Genomic DNA, 24,400 nt, shown 5'->3' on the forward strand with positions numbered 1-24,400 from the left:
GTTGTCACACTGGTAACCCTACTCCGTCACGGATCTACAAAGATGGTGCAGTTGATACACTTTATTAATCCCAGAGGGGAAGTTGTCTTTTCACATGCCCTTTTAGTGGTCAGAGGGCAGGATCAGCCATTATACAGTACCCCGGAGCTATTTGCTGGTTTAAGGGCCTTGCTCAAGGGCCCAAAAGAGTAGGATCCCTTCTGACAGTAACAGGTTTTGAACTGGCAACCTTCCAGATAAAAGCACAGATCCTTAGCCAGAGAGCCACGACTCAGAGAGTCACCAAAGACAAGAAGTATGAAAGTGGACAGGAGGTGAAAAAGGCACTTTAAAAATAAAGACAGAGTCTGGGACTTTACAGGCACATGCTCAAGAGAGGGAGCGCTGGTGAAGAGATGTTCACACACACAGAGGAAAGGCGCCACAGGTACATGTAGGGCACGAGACAGCAAATATGATTTAATTATTCTATTACCTGTCTTTGACAGGTACTTTCAATAGTATATACTGTACATATTTAGCTAAAGCTAAATTCTATACATAAAACTGGAATAAAATTATAAAATCCTAGACAGTTAGGAAAGAAATGCAGACACTTTTAACCTGATGTATGATAAACTGGAATTTTGCTGCAAGATGTATTTTTTCTGAGGTGAACTAAGGTTACTGAAGGGGCAGAATGCCCAACCACTTGCTGGTAACTAGAAGAGACAATGAACAGAAATAGACAGTTGAAAGATTAAAATATTGTTAGCATGAGTTATGAAACTTGAAGCCTGTCTAAGGTAAAACAGCAAGTCATCTCTGCAGCTGTTGCCTAGAGCAGTGCTTTCTGTTCTAGTTAAAAGTTTAACACATACATACATGCATACATATATAGTGTTCATTTCTCTGTTTTTATCTGGCAATGTAAGCTAGTATAAAACTAATCTAAGTGCATTCTTTCTTAATGGTGTATTCTTTTGTTTCAGTATTTCTAACGTGGGCACCAAGCGAATTGATCTGTTGGTTGAAATTATGAAGTGACTTTTCCAAGGATCATTTAATCCCAGTGGACACAGTAATAAAGCCTTAATAAACTAGACGTCATAATAATACGACTTTTTCAAGGTTTTGATTTAACATATGATTCTTCAAGTTCATGTATTCTGGTGGTTGTTTGTAATGTAAAAGTTTGTTCCAGTGTAAAATACAAATTAATTTCAAAACTTTGGAGGACAGTTCTGCTTACTGTTCTCCATACACAATGATATTTGGATAGCACATGAATTCTAGCATTATGTACTAAGCAGTTATAAACATGCACTTTAACTTTAAAAATCCTTACTCTTGTATAGCTATTACTAAAGAAACTGTGTCAAAACTGGCCCACTGCTAAACAATAACTAGTTTTAATATCACAAACCTTGGAATAAAGCCAACAAGCAAAAAATCTTATTGTGTGAAGTTTTGCTACCCCAGCTACAATAGCAGTAAAAAAATATCCACTGAATGAGACCCATAATAAGATAAATAAAGGTTCCTAGACCACTTATATTATTTTGATGACTACATTTACACAAAGTTAACAGCACTGAAAAGGCTTTTTTTTTCTCTGAAGTGTATAATTTTACACTTAATGAAATTATAGAATACAGTCATGCACCAACTGAAGGCTCCATTCAGGACTGGTCATTTGGCTGTGTGTCAAAGTGTACAGGTCATTGCAAATTAAGGCTCTGTGGGTCTAGTGTGGGTCAGCAGTATGCATACTTTAACTTAAGGTACAGAGCTGCACAAACCTTGCCTGTCACACAACTTGCCCATGTAAGTGAAAGCAGTGAGGGAATAATGCATAAGGATTAGCCATAGAGCAGCATGGATTAAAACAAACCATAAGGGGCCCTCTAATGAGTTGGAAAACAGCATTATTTCACAAGGCCTCATAACAAAAGATTTATTCTTATTTACAAGGTGTTTTGGTCTGCACAGATTAGAAACAAAAGAGGATGTGCCAGCTGGGTGAACTGGTGGTTCAATGGCTAAGAATCTACTCTGGTATCTGGAGGGTTGCTGGTTCAGGTCCCGTTACTGCCAGAAGGGATCATACTCCACTGGGCTCTTATCTAAGGCATTTAACCTGTAAAATCGCTCTGGAGTGCTGTACAATGACCCTGTGCTCTGCCCCAAGGTCATGCAAAAAAGACAATTTCTCCCTCTGGGATTAACAAAGCATATAAAAAATGCTTGATGTTTTTGTGACTATTCCCTGCAGTGGTCTGGCATTAGCTGTAACGCTGGCCCTTACCTTACGCTGTATGATGCTGAAGTAATTTTTGGAACCCCATAACATAAAAAGTCTGCTCGGATACAGGATTTTAAATAGAATTAAGTATAGTCGAGCAATGTTTTATGGCTGACTGAGTTGAGGCCATTCATACTTGCACCTGAGGGCCATAGGAAAACAACAGGGTAATAATGTTATAGAAATCACCAGTCACTACATTTTCAGCAGTGCTAACAGTTACAGAATGATATGATTTGCACAGAAGCAGTGAGAGAAGCAGTGGTGGACCTGCAGAGCTAACAATATCTTACTAAGGCACATACAGTATATCAAGGGTGAACTTAAGTCCACAGTGCTTAACCCATAGAACACATACAGAAGCTGTTATTGTAGTTGAAAAGCTCATTTTAATGTGTTGAAATTGTAGAGTTCTCTAACCAACATACACAGCTGGGAAAAGGCTACAGAGGTAAAATGCAAACTTTAGTCAAATTTCTAGATTCTTCTGACTTAATTCACTTATTTATGGAACCTGCTTTTTACAACTACAGCTTAGTGAGGATGAGAGCCTATTCAGACAGTATCAGATGCAAAACAAAGACAACACGCCCTACACACTCTCATGCAGTGCAAAAAAAGAAAAAAAAAAAGAGCTGAGCTGCCAATTACCCAAACTGCCTTAAAGCCCATCTTCTGGAATTGGAGTTCTTAGGAGTAAAAGCACACAGATTGAATTGGCAAACTGCTCGTAGACAATGACCAAGTTGGAAGTAAAATCCTGGACCATGTAGCAGTGAGGTTGCACTGCTAACCACAAGCCACGGTGCCAACTTAGACTACTTCACCAATTATAATTTCTGTATTTTCTGGTACCTCAGTGCTACCTATACACCGTATTGTGTACTCTGGTCTTCTCTGGTCTCATGACATTTTGTCCTTTTGGTTTGGCATTCAATCCACTATTATCAAATAACGGTGTGTCACACATGTGCAAGTAGGAGGCAGCTAAAGGGCTTAAGTATTGATAATACCATATCATACCAGGGGGCAGCAGAGTGTGCTGACTGTCTTTCTCAGTTTCTTGCATACCATTCCCAGGAAATCCCACCAGGTTTCCGGTCCCATTGATGTCATCACTTCTGGGCCTTTTGATGACATCACTTCCGGCTCTGAACCTGATGACATCACTTCCTGTTCTGAACCTGATGACATCACTTCCTGTTCTGGGCCTTTTGATGATGTCACTTCCTCTCTGGGCCTTTAAAGCCGCCATCTTAACTCCAAGTTATCAGTTATATTTTGGACTCAGTCGTGTGAAAATCTCTCTTCGAACTTTTTTCAAACTTTTACAGCCAGGATATTAAACTTTTTTTATAAACTGCCCCAAACTTTTATAATGTCTGAAGTCTCGTCCTTGACACAGTGGCGTAGTCGGTAGGATGGTGGTTCCCTGAAGAAAATGGGACAGGACCAAAGAATTAATCAGGTGGGAAAGTACTGAGGCTGAGTTTCCTGGTGGGGAGTTTGTGCAGGGGTCAGGGGTAACTTGGTGCAGTCTACACTTCCTAAATAAGAAAACGGGCTAGTATTTTCTCAAAGGAAGAATATGGATGAGATTTACAGACGTGCACTGGTTCCTATGGAAGAAACGAAGGGGGCTCATTATGTTCTCTCAGAGGAGAGAGCTGAGCTGCCCATTGGGGTTTTGATCCCAGATAAATATGGGCTTTCCCCAGGCCAGCAGATAAAGAACCTCAAAAACTGTGAGTTAGATTCTGAGCGATCTACCTGGGAGCAGGCAGAAGCTCTCTGGGAGCAAACAGCCCATTGGCTAAGACCATTTGAGCTGACGTCATTTCAAATAGTGCAGCAGGTTGCCTGCTTGCTGTTATTAAAAGGGCTCCCCAAAAATTTTGCCCAGCCAGCCTGGAGAGAATTTCTTACCATGGAGGAGCTTATAAAGCTCCTAGAAACATTGAGCCAGCCTCACAATCTGAGGGAGTCCTCTAGTGGATTCCATGGGGATTACGTCACACAAACTAGGTCTCTTTCATATAAACTGGAGCCTGTTCCAACGTTCCCGGGCCTCAGAGCGTACAAACTGCCAGGGGAAGAGGAGGGATGCAGGTGGACGGGGAGAGGAGGTTTATGTGCACTTGTCAACCCCCTATCACTAACTCATACGGGAGTGGTAATAGTTAATGGATATAGTCAAAGCACTCCTCGATACCGGAAGCAACATTTCCATTGTTGCATGCCAATATGTATTACCGCGACAGTGGATAAAAATAAAGACCAGTATTACCTGTATACATGGGGAAAGTATAAAAAGTATAAAGCCACCCTATGTTTCATTAGCTATGGAGGATCGCTGAAAAATATCCCCGTGGCGGTCCTCCCGATTCCACCTTTCGCTGTGATTCTGGGGTGGGACTGGTCAGACAATAAAAGCGGTGTATCAATTACTACTCCCAAACAAAACTTAGGCCTAGCTGTAGATGGGGATGACTCGACTCCAGTTGTCTCCACGCCGTGTAACCAGCCGGCGGAGAGAGATACAAAAGTCCAAGAGGTAGATGGGGAGATTCCTGGGCCATTGCAGGCGGACACGTCATCACCCCCGCCCCTTGAGGCCTGACCGGACCCTCTCTCTGAAATGCATTTTTAGTTCAGAGAAACGCCGGCTTCTTTCAAAAGGGAGCAGTGGAATGACGACTCCCTGAAACATGAGAAAAATGCAGCAGTACTTGTCAATGGCCAACACATTCATCAGCCCATGCCACAGGGTCCTCACTTTGTGATAGAGAATGACCTATTATATCGAATAGCTGAGCATAAGGGGGAGGTGAGAAAGTTGTTGTTAATCCCACAAATTTACTGGCGGCAAGTCTGTGAATTTGCACACACCCACCTCCTAGGAGCCCATTTGGCCACCGAGAAAACTTTAGAGCAGATTAAGTTCAGATTTTTTTGGCCGGGAATTAATGAGGAGGTTCGCCATTTTTGCGTCTCTTGTCCAGACTGTCAATTACAGCTAATTCCTAGGAGGGGTCGAGCTCCTCTCGTTCCCCTTCCCCTGATTGATATTCCCTTTGAGTGAATTGGGGTTGACATTGTAGGAACCCTAGAGCCCACAGCTTGAGGACATAAATATATCTTAGTCCTCGTTGATTATGCTACTCGATATCCCGAGGCTGTTCCCCTGCGCAATCGCACAAGAACTTGTAGAGGTCTTTGCACGTTTCAACATTCCTAAAGAAGTCCTTACGGATCAAGGGACGCCATTCACCTCTGAGACATTCAGGGAAGTTGCCAAGATACTTAAAATAAAGCACTTAAAGACCGCAGTGTATCATCCTCAAACCGGCGATCTAGTGGAGAGATTTAATCAAACTCTCAAGCAAATGTTTTGTAAGGTGGTCAGCGGGGACAGGAGGAAATGGGATCAGCTCCTCCTCCTCATAGTCTTTGCCTATCGGGAAGTCCCACAAGCCCCTACAGGGTTTTCACCATTTGAATTATTATATGGACAACAACCTCGGGGATTATTAGATATTTTTAAAGAAGGATGGGAAGGAGAGGCTCTTCCCTCTACCAATATATTAGAGTATATCGCGCAGTTACACGATCAATTTGGAAAAATTCGGCCTGTTCAAAAAAGTCACTTGGAAGAAGCGCAAGCAGCACAGGCCCGCTATTATGATCGTGGTATGACCCTCTGAGAAGTCCATCTGGGATATTGTGTATGGTTTTGGTTCCATGAGAAAGGGCTCGTCGATTATTTGGTAAAACAACCCAATCGTCGACTGAGCGAGCGGGTTTATCATGTAAATTTGCAGAAGCTGTGGAAGGAGAGGGATCCTGATCCCACCCCCGCTCATTCTTTGCTTGTACAGTCAACCTTAATTTCAGAGCAGATTTAAATTCCAGACAGAGACAGGAGCTTGAAACAGCTATCCGTTCCGTCCCAGAGGTGGTGAGTGAGAAACCCGGGAGGACCTCTCTGATTGCGCATGACATAGTGACAGCGCCCGGGGTTATCGTTAGAGAGAGACCCTATCGACTTCCCGAGGCAAAGAAAGTAGAAGTGGAGCTTGAAATCAAGCGTATGCCGGAACTAGGAGTAATAGAGGAAAGTTATAGTCTCTGGTCCAGTATGATCGTCTTGTTTAGTAAGCCTGAAGGGAGCTGGAGATTTTGCAATAACTTCCGTCGGCTTAATCAAGTCTCCTAATTTGACCCTTATCCAATGCCTCGAGTGGACAAGCTCCTCGAAAGGCTTGGCCAAGCAAAGTTTTTGATTACACTTGATATGACTAAGGGGCACTGGAAAATTCTTTTAACGGCGTCCGCTAAGGTTAAGACTGCGTTTAGTACCCCTAGCGAACATTGGCAGTATTGTGTCCTTCCATTCAGGTTACACGGGGCTCCTGCGACTTTTCAACGTCTGGTGGACAAAGTGCTCCAACCCCATAATGTGTATAGTGCTGCATATCTAGACAACGTTGTCATCTATTCCAGCACATGGAAGGATCATGTACAGCAGGTGAAAGCGGTATTGTGGATGCTAGCCGAAGCCGGGCTTCGAATCAATCCTAAGAAGTGTTTCTTTGGATTGAAAGAAGCTAAATATTTAGGCTACCTAGTGGGTCGGGATACCGTCAAACCACAATGTAAAAAGGTAGAAGCCATTCTGAAATGGCCCTGTCTGAGAACCAAGCGGCAGGTCCAAGCATGATTTTATGAACCTGTTAACACTGAAAAACCTGAATTCAATAATCTTGAGGTGTATTGGCATACATTTGGCCATACTGTATACAGATATCCACTGGCATATTTCCAATCTACTAATGCCTGATCATACTTGTGTCCAAGGTTCATATCTGTCTTATATCTGTTCTATCATCCGTTCAAACATATGTACAATGGCAATATTTATCTTCCTGCACCCTGTATGTTCTAAACAAAACCAATTGTGCCGCCAGTTGTGTAAGGGTACAGTATATATCTAATTTATAATACATACATACACTTAACAGTTATGATAAACAGATATATGTATGTACTCTTTAGTATTTATGCTAATGTTTACTTTCTCTACATATTAAGATAAAAAAAATACTACGTCTAACATTTGCTACCAGCCTTGTTATCTTATCAGGCACCAACAAAATGCACCAGCCTCTTGAATACAATCTTGTTCACTCACATCTCCTGCGTATGTTTTTAATTTCATGGCTGTCATATTTTCACAAAATCAACTGCATTACACTTAAACACCATAAGGTTGAAAACTGGTGCAATGAACAGCAAAGCAGGTTGGAAGACTGCCTTGGTGTGATTTCCCCTTGATGAACCTGGTGTGAACATTAGCTATCATCATGAGTGATTCAGTCACGCTCATAAAACCAAGAACATTCTGTGTTAGTCCACCTTGATGGGACGATCAGCAATGTAGAATCCTTAGGTCCCTTTGTAGCTTACTTCCCACCAGCAGCAACCTGCGGCCCACTGTTTGAGCAAAACTGCTTTGAGGTAGCCCCTCAAAACATTGCACAGTAAAAGTTACATCATTTACAGAAACATAATGAAATATAATGAAATCCTGAGGTTTTTGCCTCAGTCATTTTACCGATCACATAGAAGGATGAGAAAAAGCAAAATTTTGCTTACATTATTGTAAGATAATTATCAATTAGAACATGCACAGAGTCCTTTAAGCTACAAATCAAAATTCACAATCACTATGGCATGGATGTAAAGGTAAGCCCTTTATTTGCTTATGTTTTGATGAGGTGTTTTAGAATTATACCATGGGTGAAGGAGCTTGATGCAGTGAAACACAAAAGCCAACAAAAAGCAAGAAAGTGCTAAGGAAACCTCCTGCACATGATGGCTTCATCAGATACACCATCTAAAATTTGACTACACATATTCCATACCTCATTTCCTTCATAAAACCCACTCTGTAAACCACCTTGCTCTGCAAACTTTTAGACAGCACTAAAATTGCAAACTTCACCTGAAAAATCATTAGTTTAACAATAAGTGACATTTAAGGCTTACGAATCCAGTTAATATGAAACACAGAAAATAATGGCTATTTGCACACTAAGTGCTGTAAAGTCTGAAGCATTTAAAAGTTTATCAGGTATGATGTCCATGGGTTTTCAATGCTAATACTAAAGGACAGCAGTCTGGTTATATAGGGCTCCAGTTTTCAACATACACTTTAACTTAATCCCTAGAGCAAACTGTATTTACAATCATGTGTAAAAACAGCTATTCATGGAGAACTTTAACTAGCTCTAAAGTGTCGGCCAATGCATTACATTATATGATTTATAGAGAGTTGCTTCTAACAGGTAAATGGACCCACTGTCCTCTCATACAGAGTACCTGTGCAAACCGGAGTCTTGTTCTGCACAGAAGAGCCGCTCACAGGCTTTCCATCAGCGGTGACGCACCAGCAGTATCCAGTCAGTGTGTGACATTGCACCTGAGGGAATGGAACACAGTTTGACTTCACTACACTCAGAAACCCACATAAAGAAAGAAAGCATTTCTCATGAAAGGAAAATTCATATCATGGAAAGATTCCAATGCCACCTGCTGACACTTTTTGCACTGACTAAATTGCAAGAAAGCTAGCTACCACTTAACTTTGCAATAAAGTTTCTTTAATGAACTGTGTGTTGTATGAATTTGCACAAAATTTGACATGCAAAAGACAATGAAAAAAGACAAAGTCTCTCAGAAGTACAAAATCCAAAAGCATTTTTTCCTCTTACCTACCATATACCAGGGAGACAAAGTGCAAATCAAGCTTATTAAATGGTCATAGATTTGTGCAAATGTCTAACAGATTAATCTAAGTTTATAAAATTTTTAGAGTTTAAAAAATATTTAAATTCATTGACATATTAAATATGTAAGTAACTTTTTACTTCATACAAATTCATGATACGTTCTAAAATACTCATATTTAATTTTTAACCCTCATAGAACAACTTTTCACTTGTCTTTTTTAATGGCTGGAGTATTGTTAAGTAAGTGACTTGCTGAGGATCATATTGTGAATCAAAAATAAGGTTGACCCAAATGTTTTAAAGATTTATATAATTTATGTTCAAGAAACATGCTGGGCTAAACCATTAGAAAACATCCACATTGGGACTAGCAACAAACGTTCAGTCCATTTACTTGAAAGTGCTTTTCTGCATACTATCTAGTAGGAGAAGGGGACTAAATGCTAAAAAGGGGTCACCCTATGGGTTAGCATGGGTGTGCATTCATACAGTAGGTCTCTGCATGTTGATACACCTGGTAATTAATATATTTTTTAGAAAAGATGGCTTACTCTCTTTGAATAAAAGCAACTACCCACAATATTACATTATATATGGTAATTGAATACATGCACATAATATACATTCATACATATACATAATATATATTATATAAATATGAATCCCTCCCACATTCAGGTCTACAACCTTGAAATGAACAGTGCTGCCACAAACCAACAAAATCAACTGTGCAAGTAAAATTACTAGCCGATGTCACCCAGAAAGGGATTCTTACTACTCATCAGTTAAGGATGCTCATATGATGAAACATACAATAGAACCTCCATATCCATTAATTCCTTTTTTCCACGGTTTACTGTGTCCTGAAAATAGTGAATTCCACGCACGGGAAAAACCTAACATGTGCCAGCAGTACGTGCAACTGTGTGTCTACTTTATGGATGGCATCCCTTTCGCCTCACTGACGGGTTCAGAACAGTATAAACCAGCCTTTACCTTTCTCGCAGTATTGTTGTGAAAATAACAGTACCTGTTGTGATACTAGTGCTTCCCATCAGAGAAAAATAACAGTTAGTGAGAACCCAAAATAGGCAAAGATATTTTTTAGGAAAGGAATTTAAAAATGTGTTTAAACTGTGTATATGTGCAAGACGTTCTTTATTACTCCATAACCCCTTGAAGATTAAGCTAACACATTAAAATCCTGTAGTTGCAACACACCCTCCGGTGTGAGGGATCACACTCCTCAGCCTCCCTGGAAAAGTCTATTCGGGGATCCTGGAGAGGAGGGTCCATCGGATAGTCGAACCTCGGATTCAGGAGGAACAGTGTGGTTTTCGTCCTGGTCGCGGAACAGTGGACCAGCTCTACACCCTTAGCAGGGTCCTGGAGGGTGCATGGGAGTTCACCCAACCAGTCTACATGTGTTTTGTGGACTTGGAAAAGGCGTTCGACCGTGTCCCTCGGGGAATCCTGCGGGGGGTGCTCCGGGAGTATGGAGTACCGGACCCCCTGATAAGGGCTGTTCGGTCCCTGTACAACCGGTGTCAGAGCTTGGTCCGCATTGCCGGCAGTAAGTCGAACCCGTTTCCAGTGAGAGTTGGACTCCGCCAGGGCTGCCCATTGTCACCGATTCTGTTCATAACTTTTATGGACAGAATTTCTAGGCGCAGCCAGGGTGTTGAGGGGGTCCGGTTTGGTGGACTCAGGATTGGGTCACTGCTTTTTGCAGATGATGTTGTCCTGTTTGCTTCATCAGGCCGTGATCTTCAGCTCTCTCTGGATCAGTTCGCAGCTGAGTGTGAAGCGGCTGGGATGGGAATCAGCACCTCCAAATCCGAGACCATGGTCCTCAGCCAGAAAAGGGTGGAGTGCCCTCTCAGGGTTGGGAGCGAGATCCTGCCTCAAGTGGAGGAGTTCAAGTATCTCGGGGTCTTGCTCACGAGTGAAGGAAGAATGGAGCGTGAGATCGACAGGCGGATCGGTGCGGCGTCCGCAGTGATGCGGGCTCTGCATCGGTCTGTCGTGGTGAAAAAGGAGCTGAGCCATAAGGCAAAGCTCTCAATTTACCGGTCGATCTATGTTCCTACCCTCACCTATGGTCATGAGCTATGGGTAGTGACCGAAAGAACGAGATCGCGAATACAAGCGGCTGAAATGAGTTTCCTCCGCAGGGTGTCTGGGCTTTCCCTTAAAGATAGGGTGAGAAGCTCAGTCATCCGGGAGGGGCTCAGAGTAGAGCCGCTGCTCCTCCGCATCGAGAGGAGTCAGATGAGGTGGCTCGGGCATCTGATCAGGATGCCTCCTGGACGCCTCCCTTGTGAGGTGTTCTGGGCACGTCCAACCGGGAGGAGGCCCCGGGGAAGACCCAGGACACGCTGGAGGGACTATGTCTCCCGGCTGGCCTGGGAACGCCTCGGGATTCTCCCGGAAGAGCTAGAAGAAGTGGCCGGGGAGAGGGAAGTCTGGGCATCTCTGCTCAAGCTGCTGCCCCCGCGACCCGACCTCGGATAAGCGGAAGAGGATGGAGGATGGTTAAAATCCTGGTCATTTGAGAGAAAGAGAGAGAGGGAAATAACAAGTATAATAACATAAAATGTGTTTTATTATTATTTCATTTTGGTAATGTCTCGTTGTGAGTAATTTATCACAGGTATGTACTATATGTAAACGAAAGACAACTTATATGTAGAGTTCACAATTACTCATGATCTCAGGCATACACAGTAGGTCTTGGAACATATCAATGGATACAGTGGTTCCTATGCACTATATACTGATCATACAGCTCAAAGTCAGTTAATATGAAAACTGCATTTATAAATTAAAAAAATACATAAATTTCCACTTTCTCTAGCTAACATCTGGTGAAATTACAGGAGACAGATATGCCAGGTTACATGTGAAATGCATATAAAATATTGTCATTCTTCACCTAACCAAAATGTATTTTACTTACATCATGGTTTTCTTTGTTTATATATTACAGTACAATGGTTAAATCAGAATCATTCTCATTTATATATTACAGTACAATGGTTACATCAGAATGAATGCTTCAAGTTCTACAGCATTTGTGATTTATTTTCTTTTTGTTTTGTTTGCTGAATACAAGTCATGTCATTAGGACGTGTTAGTGAAGCTTGTGAAAGAAACTCTCAGTCCCATCTGTTTGTATGACAGAAGCAGCACCCTCAGGTAGCCTACTTCTGTATTCTCCAGGTCTCTTGTCCAAACATACATGTTAAAAGCACTCTTATCGGTATGTTAAGTAATCCACCAAAGGATTTCTCTTACACCTGGGATGTAGTCTTTCAAAATGACTGCAAGCTACTCTTACCTACGTTGTTTTTACATGCTGGCAGGTGGGTTATGAACCATTCCTGCAGTGACACCTTCTAAGTATTTAGTTTAAGTTAATTTTAAATACTTTAAGCATTTGGTTTGCCTCAAGAAAGGATCGACATTATTACTGACATAAAATAGGGCTGAGCTCTTACATGTTTTTACATATCATCAGTTTCCTAAAAGCACCAAGTGTGCGGTAGGGACAAGCACTGGACAGGACACAAGTCATAACAGACCATCAAGCAGGATGGTGTAGTGGTTAAAGCTTTGGACTTCAAATCCTGAGGCTGTGGGTTCAAATCCTGCTACTGACATTCTGTGACCATGATCAAGTCACTTCACCTGCCTGGGCTCAGACAGGAGAAACATAACCTGTGACACCTCAAATGTTGTAACTTGCCTTGCACGAACATATCAGTCAAAAATAATAGTAATAAGGCCTGTCACACTCATATCTGAACTTCAGATCTATTTAAATGACCAGTACAATTCTAAAGTGAAATGAAAATGTCTAAATCCTCTAATCTACAGTGTCAGCTATGCAGCTATGTGGGATTGTTATGATAACTATTGCGTATCTGAACGTCATTTCCAGTGGCAGCTTATTCATATTTTTGGTTAGATAGCTGATATTTTCATCAATGAAGTAGAAAAGCTTTGGTCCACTCACAAAGAGTAGTTTTCATCCATCCATCCATTTTCCAACCCGCTGAATCCGAACACAGGGTCACGGGGGTCTGCTGGAGCCAATCCCAGCCATCACAGGGCACAAGGCAGGAACCAATCCCGGGCAGGGTGCCAACCCACCGCAGGACACACACTCACACCAAGCACACACTAGGGCCAATTTAGAATCGCCAATCCACCTAACCTACATGTCTTTGGAATGTGGGAGGAAACAGGAGCGCCCGGAGGAAACCCACGCAGACACGGGGAGAACATGCAAACTCCACGCAGGGAGGACCCGGGAATCGAACCCAGGTCCCCAGGTCTCCCAACTGCGAGGCAGCAGCGCTACCCACTGCGCCACCGTGCCGCCCGCAAAGAGTAGTTTTCCTTTTTATAAATGCAGGGTAGTTCAAAAAGTTTTTTTCACCCCCAAAGTTTTTTGGAGGGACTGGCCTGTGTGCAATACCTAAGGTCAAGCTGACAAGTGCCCCCAGGTGTAGGTGTTCTTCAATGATGGCAAAATTTCAGATTCTCTGTACTAACAAGATGACACAACCAAAGAGAAAGATGAACAGCTTATACTTCATGCTATACACCTTGGTCTGCATGTCATATGCAGTGAAGCTGCAGGAATATAAAAAGTGATATTAATGAAATGAAGGGAAAAAAGAAGCCAGGCAAAAAAGATGGGCCATTACACGCATATTCATTTGTCATTGGGAGCTGTCTGACTCCCAGACAATCCTTTCATTACAGAACCTATTTAAACCAATCAGGGGTCAACATTGTTGTACAAGAGTGGAATTGGCCTTGTCATCAAATGGATTTGACATTGGGCCAAATAATTGGAAAGCAAGTACTCTTCTTCTCGGGCTGAACTTAACTATTCTCCTCACCAGACACACATAAAAAATAAATAAATAAACCTCCGTTCTTTGGTCACTCTAGGACACTCCAAACCACACAAATGTTATGTCAGTAAAAACCTGCCAAGTTTTAATCTATGCAAGATAAGGAATCATCAAGCGCTTGTGGCAATAATTTCATTTTGGTGTCATATGGATGCAGGAATATTTGGGTTGAAACACAGTAGTGCTAAAATTTGGGATTTTAAAAATCCTTCCAGTTTAATTGATACTTCAATGTATTATTAATAATTTATATCCAATTTCCTCAGACACTGACCTTCCTTAACAGGTTAACAACAAAACTTTGGTATTTTTAAAATCATTATGAATATCATATCTCTTTTAAGATCTAAATCTGTGTTTTATTTCCATACCATACTGATCATTCAATGAGTGTAATTAATGTCTGCTGTAAGTGACAGAAGATGCAAAATATAAACCACATGGGCACTGCAACAGTAACACTGGAAAAGGCTTGTCAGTGCTTATTATTGCAATCTGCACTTTAAAGTAAAATTGACAATCTTGCCAGTTCGCATTGCTATAAACTGTTGCTTGTTTGTACACACCAAAGTGGCTTAAGAGTTTTCCGATAATATATTTTGAGATGTCCTCTGGTATTTAAACACACATACACAGTAATGAAAGAAGAACTGAAAAATCAAAAAATGCAAAACACCTCTAATACACTGAATTCTAAAAGGCAAAGCCTTTGCTCAAGCTTAGAAAAAGAAGCATTCCAAGGTGGGTGAATAAGCAGGACAGGAATGCAGGGAGACTGAAATGATTTACGGTAAGTCTACCGCAAGACAGCTCCCGAGTCCCCCTAAATTCATTCCCTGCTGGAACAGAGTGTTGAAAATTACCGCATGTCCCGATTAAGTCAGTTTGGAAAAAATCTGCCACAAATAGCACCTTCTGCAGAGTGGTCGAGTCAGCAGTTACATTACATAAAACCCAGGACCATGACTTAGACATTATTTTTCATTACTGAGTCATCTTGTTGTTTTTAACAAATTCTTTTTTTACTGTTCTCAACTGACCTGTAGTAAAGTACATCATCAACAGAGTAGCTTTAACTTAGATATACTGTAGGCATAAGAATGGCAACATAAGTGTTCTGGCCAGAAAAAAGAGTTTATGTCCTACGTGGGTGCATTTATCTACAGTGCATCCGGAAAGTAACATTTTGTTATGTTACAGCCTTATTCCAAAATGGATTAAATTCATTTTTTTCCTCAGAATTCTACACCCAATCGGATTCAAGTCTGGGCTCTGGCTGGGCCACTCAAGGACATTCACAGAGTTGTCCTGAAGCCACTCCTTTGATATCTTGGCTGTGTGCTTAGGGTCGTTGTCCTGCTGAAAGATGAACCGTCGCCCCAGTCTGAGGTCAAGAGGTTTTCATCCAGGATGTCTCTGTACATTGCTGCAGTCATCTTTCCCTTTATCCTGACTAGTCTCCCAGTTCCTGCCACTGAAAAACATCCCCACAGCATGATGCTGCCACCACCATGCTTCACTGTAGGGATGGTATTGGCCTGGTGATGAGCGGTGCCTGGTTTCCTCCAAATGTGATGCCTGGCATTCACACCAAAGAGTTCAATCTTTGTCTCATCAGACCAGAAAATTTTCTTTCTCATGGTCTGAGAGTCCTTCAGGTGCCTTTTGTCAAACTCCAGGAAGGCTGCCATGTGCCTTTTACTAAGGAGTGGCTTCCGTTTGGCCACTCTACCACACAGGCCTGATTGGTGGATTGCTGCAGAGATGGTTGTCCTTCTGGAAGGTACTCCTCTCTCCACAGAGGACCTCTGGAGCTCTGATAGAGTGACTATCGGATTCTTGGTCACCTCCCTGACTAAGGCCCTTCTCCCCCGATCGCTCAGTTTAGATGGCCGGCCAGCTCTAGGAAGAGTCCTGGTGGTTTCGAACTTCTTCCACTTACGGATGATGGAGGCCACTGTGCTCATTGGGACCTTCAAAGCAGCAGAAATTTTTCTGTAACCATCCCCAGATTTGTGCCTTGAGACAATCCTGTCTCGGAGGTCTGCAGACAATTCCTTTGACTTCATGCTTGGTTTGTGCTCTGACATGAACTGTCAAATGTGGGACCTTATATAGACAGGTGTGTGCTTTTCCAAATCATGTCCAATCAACTGAATATACCACAGGTGGACTCCAATTAAGCTGCAGAAACATCTCAAGGATGATCAGGGGAAACAGGGGTGCACCTGAGCTCAATTTTGAGCTTCATGGCAAAGGCTGTGAATACTGATGTACATGTGCTTTATCAATTTTTTAATTTTTAATAAATATTGCAAAAATCTCAAGTAAACTTTGTCATTATGGGGTGTTATGTGTAGAATTCTGAGGAAAAAAATGAATTTAATCCATTTTGGAATAAGGCTGTAACATAACAAAATGTGGAAAAAGTGATGCGCTGTGAATACTTTCCCGATGCACTGTATAATAGCAAAAACCTGTCAGAATCAACCTTATTTCTGTGTTGTCATAAAAGTGAAAAGAAAAAAAAAACACATGCAGACTGTTATAAAACTAAAAGCTAAAATATGTCCTTAAAGCCTAACAAAGTTTTTCAAAAAGTGCTAACTACTAAAGGGTGCAACAGGACAAGACTTAAGTACCAAAAGACTGAAAGTGCAGGGGACAAACAGCACAAAGGTTACAGCAGCAAAAGGGGAAGAAGGCTGGCATCAACATGACAGACAATAGCAACTGGCCTACATTAAAACTGTCAAAGCAAGATAAATTGCCGGCACCAAAAAAAAGGCACAACACAAAATAAGCTGCAATATAAAGTACATATGGTAGACATCCCCACACACTACATACAGTACCCATTGATTTTTGTAGCCCAGGTGTAAAGAAACCGAAACTAACACTTTTAATGCCAATTACTGGGGGATACAGCCAATCCTGGCATTTTCAAGACCCAAGCAGGATGGGGTGCCAGGCTACACCATGGTCCACTCAAACTCACTTGTGTCTTTGGGAAATGTGCAATCCCCAGCAGTATGACTAGATGAAATATTTACACCTGCAAGACACCCAAGCACTAACCTCTGTGGTAACCTGAAATAAGTGTCCACTCCAAAACCAGAATACATCGGTTTGACTTTGATAAGGAACAGAAGATTTAAATAAATAAATCAATAAAATCCACTGAACTTGATAAGACAAATGTCAACATGAAAAAGGGCAAACACTAACGGGAGTTTGATTATATAAGGAAGGAAAATCCTTGCATCAACAGGAGGAACCAATGAAGTTGGGTTGTATGAAAACAAGTGTAGACCAAATAAAAAGGTCTACTTAAAAACAGGCAAAGACATCCTGATTAAAAATGGTAGGGGGTGATGAACAGTCAAGTATATGTAAGAGGACTACAAACAAAGCAGATGCAGTCACATCGTAAAGGACAGATATCAGGCACCAATGATGGAGATTATCACATAGAAGAAACAACTTAAGCTGCAGCAAAAAAGGGAAAATGGGTAAGACAGTACCTAGTCCCGAGTATGCCAAGATTGCTTCAACAGCTTCCACACAGTACAGAGGGCTTGATGCAGCTTACCTGAGTTTCAGACACCATGATCCAGACACACAGGGTTATATCGTGTCAAGGAATAACCATGCTTCTGCACCAGCCCTGAGATGTCAAACACCATCTGTGGAGGCAATGTCTCTCTGCACTTCAAATTATGATCAACTGTGAGAAAATGGGGCTTCATGGTCCTGACTTTCCAGATGTTTTATCACCATATTACAGAAAATAAATGGAAGCATACACAATGGCAATTATATGCTAATTTATGACCAATAAAAAAAGGAGACTTCACCTGTGCAAAAGAGCCATCCTCATTGCACTCAGGGATAAAGACAGACTCCTGTGGTCTCTTGGCTTGTTCCAGTGCCTGGGATCTCTCAGCCCGACATTTTGTCACCCCAGAGTCTAAGATGAAAAAAAAGGGGAAAAAAATCCACACTGACTCACGTGGTACATACAGTATATAAAGAGCTACACACTGCTCAAAGAGTCTCAGTATGTAGTGAGCACATGCATTATGGATTAAAAAAAAGGGTAAAAATTCATCATTCACACAACACCACAAAGTAATAAAAAGAGAAGCCACCACTAGTCTATTTGTACAGGAACTGACAAATAATTTGGCAGCAACCAGTATATGAATATATGAAAATGAAGAATTATACTGCCATTTGGATCTTCACAAAAAAAAAAAAAAAACCTCTTCTATCATGTCACCCTTTTACACATACCTGAAATGCTTACACTAGTCTAGGTGCTCTTCTCAGTCTCTTTAAAAAGGGTATGCAGTCTTCTAGTGTGTTACACAACTTAAACAGAACCTTTTCAGACTCAGTTCTATTATCCAAGCAGATTTGTTAGCCTATACCTTCTCCATAAATATACAAGATTAATTAATTATGAATACATTGATGACACAAATTACTATTGTCAAATTTTTAGTCAACTGCTTCACATTTTGACATTCAAATATGGAAAATATGGAAAACTTGGGGGATAGACAAAGAACTCCATATCGTTTTTTTACTTTTTTCAGAAGCGTTTTTAAAATTGCTTGTGAAGGCCACTTCTAATATGGGAATCCGAGGTATCTAATGTTATGTGTTCTGTCTTTCAAGAATTTATTACGTAATTTCTAGTTTTTGACTAAATGTAAATCGATTATTGGACTTTAAAACAAAGAGACTGTGAATATGAGGTTTGCTTTTCTGGTACATTCACCTTAACAAAGCTCAAAAATAATTTATGTTTTACTACATTGCTACTTCATCTTTTCTCTCAGACGCCACCATTTTTTGTTACAATGGAACACCTTGAAATCCTTTCAAATGGTTAGGCACGTCTGGATGATGCCATCAATGAAATAAGGCTCAAATGTGTGATGTTGTGTTCATGGATTTTTACAATATGGTGTGAAAAGCCAATATGAATGAGTAGCAGAAGTATATAAAGGTCAGTCAGTCAGTCTTAGTCCAACCCGCTATATCCTAACACAGGGTCACGAGGGTCTGCTGGAGCCAATCCCAGCCAGCACAGGGCGCAAGGCAGGAAGAAATCCCGGGCAGGGCGCCAGCCCACGACAAGTATGCAAAGGTTCACAAGATTTTTTCTTATACATTATATTTCTCACATACTATTTTAGAATATATAGGATATCCAGAACAATTTTAAAGAGTTCACAATTCTATCGATATTTGTTTCAGAAAGCTATATGGTTGTACTCTGACCCACTGTCTAAGAATGGGTAAGGACAAACAATTCAATTTTATTTTCTTTCCAAACTACAGTTTAATATGCACAATGACATGCAATGCAAACTGTACATTAAAAGAAAAAAGAAAAATAAGTTAGTGATTAAAGATTTACCTGTCTTCTGTTATTATTTAGTTTTCTTGAATGAACTGTAATGGGAAATATAAAGACAACTGCTTGGCAGAAAAGCTGTATTAGCTGTTTTTCAGTGTTTGATTTATGAAAGTGCTTATGGCTGAAATGTCATATACAATAAAATATAGATTGACTGATGATTAGTAGAATGTTAATGATGTGGTAATGATGTGTTAATTAACTGTTAGATACCACACTTGACTTGTGACTTTTTTCTGTTTTTTTAACACATAAAAACCACAAGTAGTGGTAGCTACATTTTACATATCTCCATTTGGGTGGCACTTTGGTGGGTAAGGAAACAGACTGTCGTTTGAAGCTGCAGATTGAGTCACCACCTCTGAACGGGTCGCTTTACCTATAAACATACACTGAAACAGCTATGGATGTGGACTTGGGAAAGCGGCACTCAAACTAAAAGCTGTTTATATGGCAGGCAGTTAAACAGCTATGGGCAAACAATCACTTAGTGTAAATGCATGGTTACCTGAATGTGTATCACAGCAGCCATTCCCTTCAACTACCACTTAACATGAAGCACCTTATTGAGACATTGTTTCACTGATTTTGTGACCACTAGAATTAATACCATCTTACAACTTGCATTTTAATATTTATAGCACCCTGATGCACTTATAAAGTGTTTGGTAAAAGCATTCATTAAAAAGATGCTAGTTTAAAAGTATAAAGACTGAAAGTGCATTTCACAGATTCCAGAATGGTAACAGCCAATGCTTTACAGAAGAGATTAGTCTGTTGAATTAAAATGTAATAAAATTTAACTTGAATGAAATGTGTGAATGTCATCTTTGCCTATTTCTGTCATAGAGCTCAAAACTAGGATTTAAATGCAATGATACATTGAGTGCATATACTGTACATGAATTTGAATAACCCAGATATTCACAGACACCTGCATTCTAAAATGCTATGTATACCCTTATTATAGTTCACAGCAAATGAAGGACTAAACATATTTATAAAAACAAGAAAAACACCACAGGCTTTATGATTGTTTTCAGATTTGTGGTGGCAAATGACATTCAACTCTTTTTTTGTACAGATCATTAATATTGTGCACATCAATAGGGGTTTTTAAGAAAGCAAGTTTCTGCCTTAACCAACCAGGTTACTCACCTTATCCCAGTTTTATGTGTGCAAGTAAACAAAGTCTGTGATAGCCACTGCATTCATTGCTTTCTGTTACAAATTCAGTCTTTAATTCTTTAGTAAAATGCAGAGTTACATCTATATAAAAGGCCAGATTAGTTAGTTTGTCAAACTGTGTTTTTACATCACTACAGTTATTCTCTACCTGTTGAAGAATCCATGCTTCCATTTCCTTAATTCACTTATTCACATATAAATTAATTTAACACACATCTCTGAAATATAAATACAGTTTGAATCTCTCAAATGACATCACACCATGCTCCTTTATATAAAAATATGGTCACTTCGTAAGCTTGAATGTGTTTTCTTATTGTATATTTGTGACTATACCCATAGCTGTAGTGGTGAGGAACTAGGCACGACATATAGAGAATTTATTTTTGCCTCTCTGACAATTTAACAAGCTCAGATTATCGATGTACTACAGATATGATAAAAAAGTCTCCCCTCTAGTCCACAACTTTCTGCACTGCAGCCCCCCTTTAATATAAACACATTTCCTAGTCCACATAGTCAGTGAAGTTTGTCTGAGTCACTAATTATGAATTTTGATTTCATCACGTTTTGACTGGAATATGCAAACTATGAGGATAAATACAGAATTTGGTAATCTTTTGGTCATAGTGAGCTTAGGTTAGTGCTGCTGCTGCTTGCCTTGCTGACCAGGTGTGCTAAACAGGAGAGACAGATGGCTTATGTCAGATCAGACATAAATCATACAACAAATAAAATACCTGGCTCCTACAGTCATTATTGTGACATGCAAGAGTACAGAGGGATTTTTTATATGCATGTGCTCATCCACATGCAACAAGTCACCACTCTCCTGCACCAGAGTTAGAGACTTTGACACCTTACCTCGTAACTTTCTTCCTTACCTAAAAAATCTCAACAACACGATTCCAACATGATACCAAATACACAACTCTGTCTGGGTCAATCAGCTCAAGGTCACTTTAGTAGTCATTATTAGATTAGAGGTTAAACAAAATGACCAGGTAAAACATAATTACAGGGCTACAACATTCATTTTCATGTGTCCGTCTGGTCAGCCTACACAAACTGCGTTATTGTTACTCCAGGTTGTCAGCAGCACTAACCGCATCTTGCTCTAAAGTATGTACTGTACATTTATTTCACTCAGAACCTCTGCTTGAAGGTGCTAACAATTTATTGACCTATTAAAAGTAAATTACTTCTGAAATTTTACAATAAATTCAAATTTTAGAACTACCATGCATTGATAGGTCATTACTTCCTATACTTTAAACTGTATACATTTTTAATTAGTGGTTTAATAGGTATGCATAAATGATTTTACAAATGTACACTGAATTTTAATTTCCATGGACATGGACCAGGTGAAGTGACATGCTCAGGGTCACACAGTATCGGTGGCAGCATTTGAACCCACAATATCAGGGTTAGAAGTCCAAAGCCTTAACCACTACACCACACTGCCCTTGCATCTTCTTCCCCCTTGGAGTTTGGGAAATTGGGACTGAGTCAATAGGATTTTTTTCTGAATATTCCCACACCCTCTGGGTTTCCAAGAGAGAAATTACCACCAAATTTGGCATTACAATATAGCTGGATATACTATACTATTCAATCTTTGATCCCCACAACTGGAGGTGTACCTTTGCATCTGCCACGATATGCAACAGTGAGAGAAGGATCTCTGCAGCGTACCCTGTGGAAGTCACAGGCAGTATCATAGCTGCGTCCATCAGAGCCACACAATGGCTTGGCCGGAGTCCGTGGGCAATGAACATTGCACTGTCCATCCCTATCTCGATCCCTGTCTCCAATCAACCACTACAAGGGAAAAAACAAACAAAAATAGATTGTTATTTTTATACACCTTTCAGAGGGAAGGTTAAGACATACAGTATCTAGGGAAAGGATTATGCAACAGTTTCATAAAAAAAGCAGAACAGCCCTGTGCAGCATCATTACTAATAAACCAGATTGACTCAAGGAGCAGATTTATTGTGAAATACAGAATTAAAACTTTACATTGAAATGCTCTGACAGCACTGTTAAAACTGAAGAAGCCCATTTATGGGGTAAAGATCCCACATAACGCAGACAGCCAGCATGCAACATCAGCAGAGCTACTCTCAGTTCACTTCAAGAACTAAACCAAACATAAATGTCAACTAGAAGTGTCTGTTTCAAAAACGGAGCAAAACAGTTATAATTGAACCCATTTTAAATCACCTGAAGTTGCACAACTGTATGAGTACCCCTCATGGTCCACAGTCAGTAAGAGTCATGTCTAAACTGAACGAACACAGGCCCACATCATTTTTTTCAAGCTAGGTAGCCCTCCGTATGAATTGTGAATGTTCTCCCTGGGCTCCATTGTGTTTCTATTAGAAACTGACAGTATGTACAGATTTGCATGTTATCCCCAGTTCAGTGAAGATGTTTGTGTGTGTTAATGTTACCTAACTGAATACAGTTCTACTCCAGGATGATTTTTGCCCTGTGATAACTGATATCCCCTTTAATCATGAATTAGACAGCGGGTGAATGGAATGGATAGACATTTTCAATTTTTAATTGTGTCAAACTATTAATAATGACACAAGCACAAATATAGAAATGATAAAACTTGGAAGTTAAGGACAATGTCCATTTTGAGTAGACAGAGTCTGCAATAAGAAATTATGCAAATGATTTATTTTTGTTTTTTCTCCCCTGGGCACCAATGTCAGGGACATACAGTATCAGTAGTACCAAGTGTAAGTCAATGCTGGACTGCAAGCAAATTACTCAGAAAGGCACAAAAATAAATGAGAAAAACCACACATGACAATGACTCGCAGTGTGATGATACAGCACCCACCACTCAGACGCATGTCGAAAACAAAACCAGCACAAGTCTGGAAATGCTTTGTGTTTGAGGCAGGAGAATTTCACCAAGAAACTGCAAAAATTGTGCGTATTATTAAAAGAAAAAAAGCAATAAAATAAAAGCAAAAACACACATGTGCTTTCATTATTGCTACTTTTATTCCATTATGGAGATAGTTCAGAAATAGTTTTGTGCATACTTTTAAAGCACAACAATGTGACTGATGAGTTGTAACCATTTAACTTTTAGGGTTTCATGAATTTGTAAAAGGAGTAAAAATGATGGCGAGATGAACTGCTTTCTAATATAGTGCCCTTCAAAGTCCCTAAAAGAAACACAGGCTTCAAATTCTTTCTCTGATTGTATCAAGCAAATCTACAGATGTCCACTTAAGTATCCGTCCATTGTCTAAACCAGGGGTGGGCAGATTCAGTCCTGGAGGGCCGCAGTGGCTGCAGGTTTTTGCTCCAAACCAGTTACTTAATAAGAAGCCCTTATTGCTCAAGTAACACTTCAGCTTCACTTTAGTTGTCTCGCTCATTAAGATTTTGAACCCTTATTGCTTATTTTAGTCTTAAACAGCTGTATTCTTGGTTTTTAATTGCTCCTAATTAGCAATACCATGCAAATGACAAAAGAGACCAGCATTTCTCCATTTAGCTTGTTTTCATTTACACCTGTGTGTATTTATCACACACTATTTGGTTTAATTAAATACTTGGAAGGAAAGTGAAGAGAAAAAAGTGAAGCACTGAGAATTACTCATCTGTCTTAGACTTCAAATCATTTGGACAATATCCTTAGAAAGGAAAATAAATCTAGGATATGAGAATGACCTGACATGGCAGAGTTAAAGCACTAACAAGCCATGCAATTAAATAATTGACAAGGATTGTTTTTTAATTAAGC

General features: G+C 40.3%; 1 protein-coding gene across 5 annotated transcripts in view; it reads right to left on the reverse strand.

Moving 5' to 3' along the window:
* Positions 1 to 24,400, reverse strand: part of smoc1 (SPARC related modular calcium binding 1) — a 228,174-nt gene that overhangs the window by 121,498 nt on the left and 82,276 nt on the right. For all 5 annotated transcript variants that reach the window (XM_051920077.1, XM_051920076.1, XM_028821148.2 and 2 more), the window contains exons 2-4: positions 22,269 to 22,446; positions 17,861 to 17,973; positions 8,666 to 8,765 (exon numbers count right to left, since the gene is read on the reverse strand). In XM_051920077.1, the coding sequence (XP_051776037.1) occupies positions 8,666 to 8,765; positions 17,861 to 17,973; positions 22,269 to 22,446 (391 nt within the window). The remainder of the gene's footprint in view (positions 1 to 8,665; positions 8,766 to 17,860; positions 17,974 to 22,268; positions 22,447 to 24,400) is intronic.

The sequence above is a fragment of the Erpetoichthys calabaricus genome, chromosome 16, assembly GCF_900747795.2.
Source record: "Erpetoichthys calabaricus chromosome 16, fErpCal1.3, whole genome shotgun sequence".
NCBI classification, from domain to species: Eukaryota; Metazoa; Chordata; class Cladistia; order Polypteriformes; family Polypteridae; genus Erpetoichthys; species Erpetoichthys calabaricus.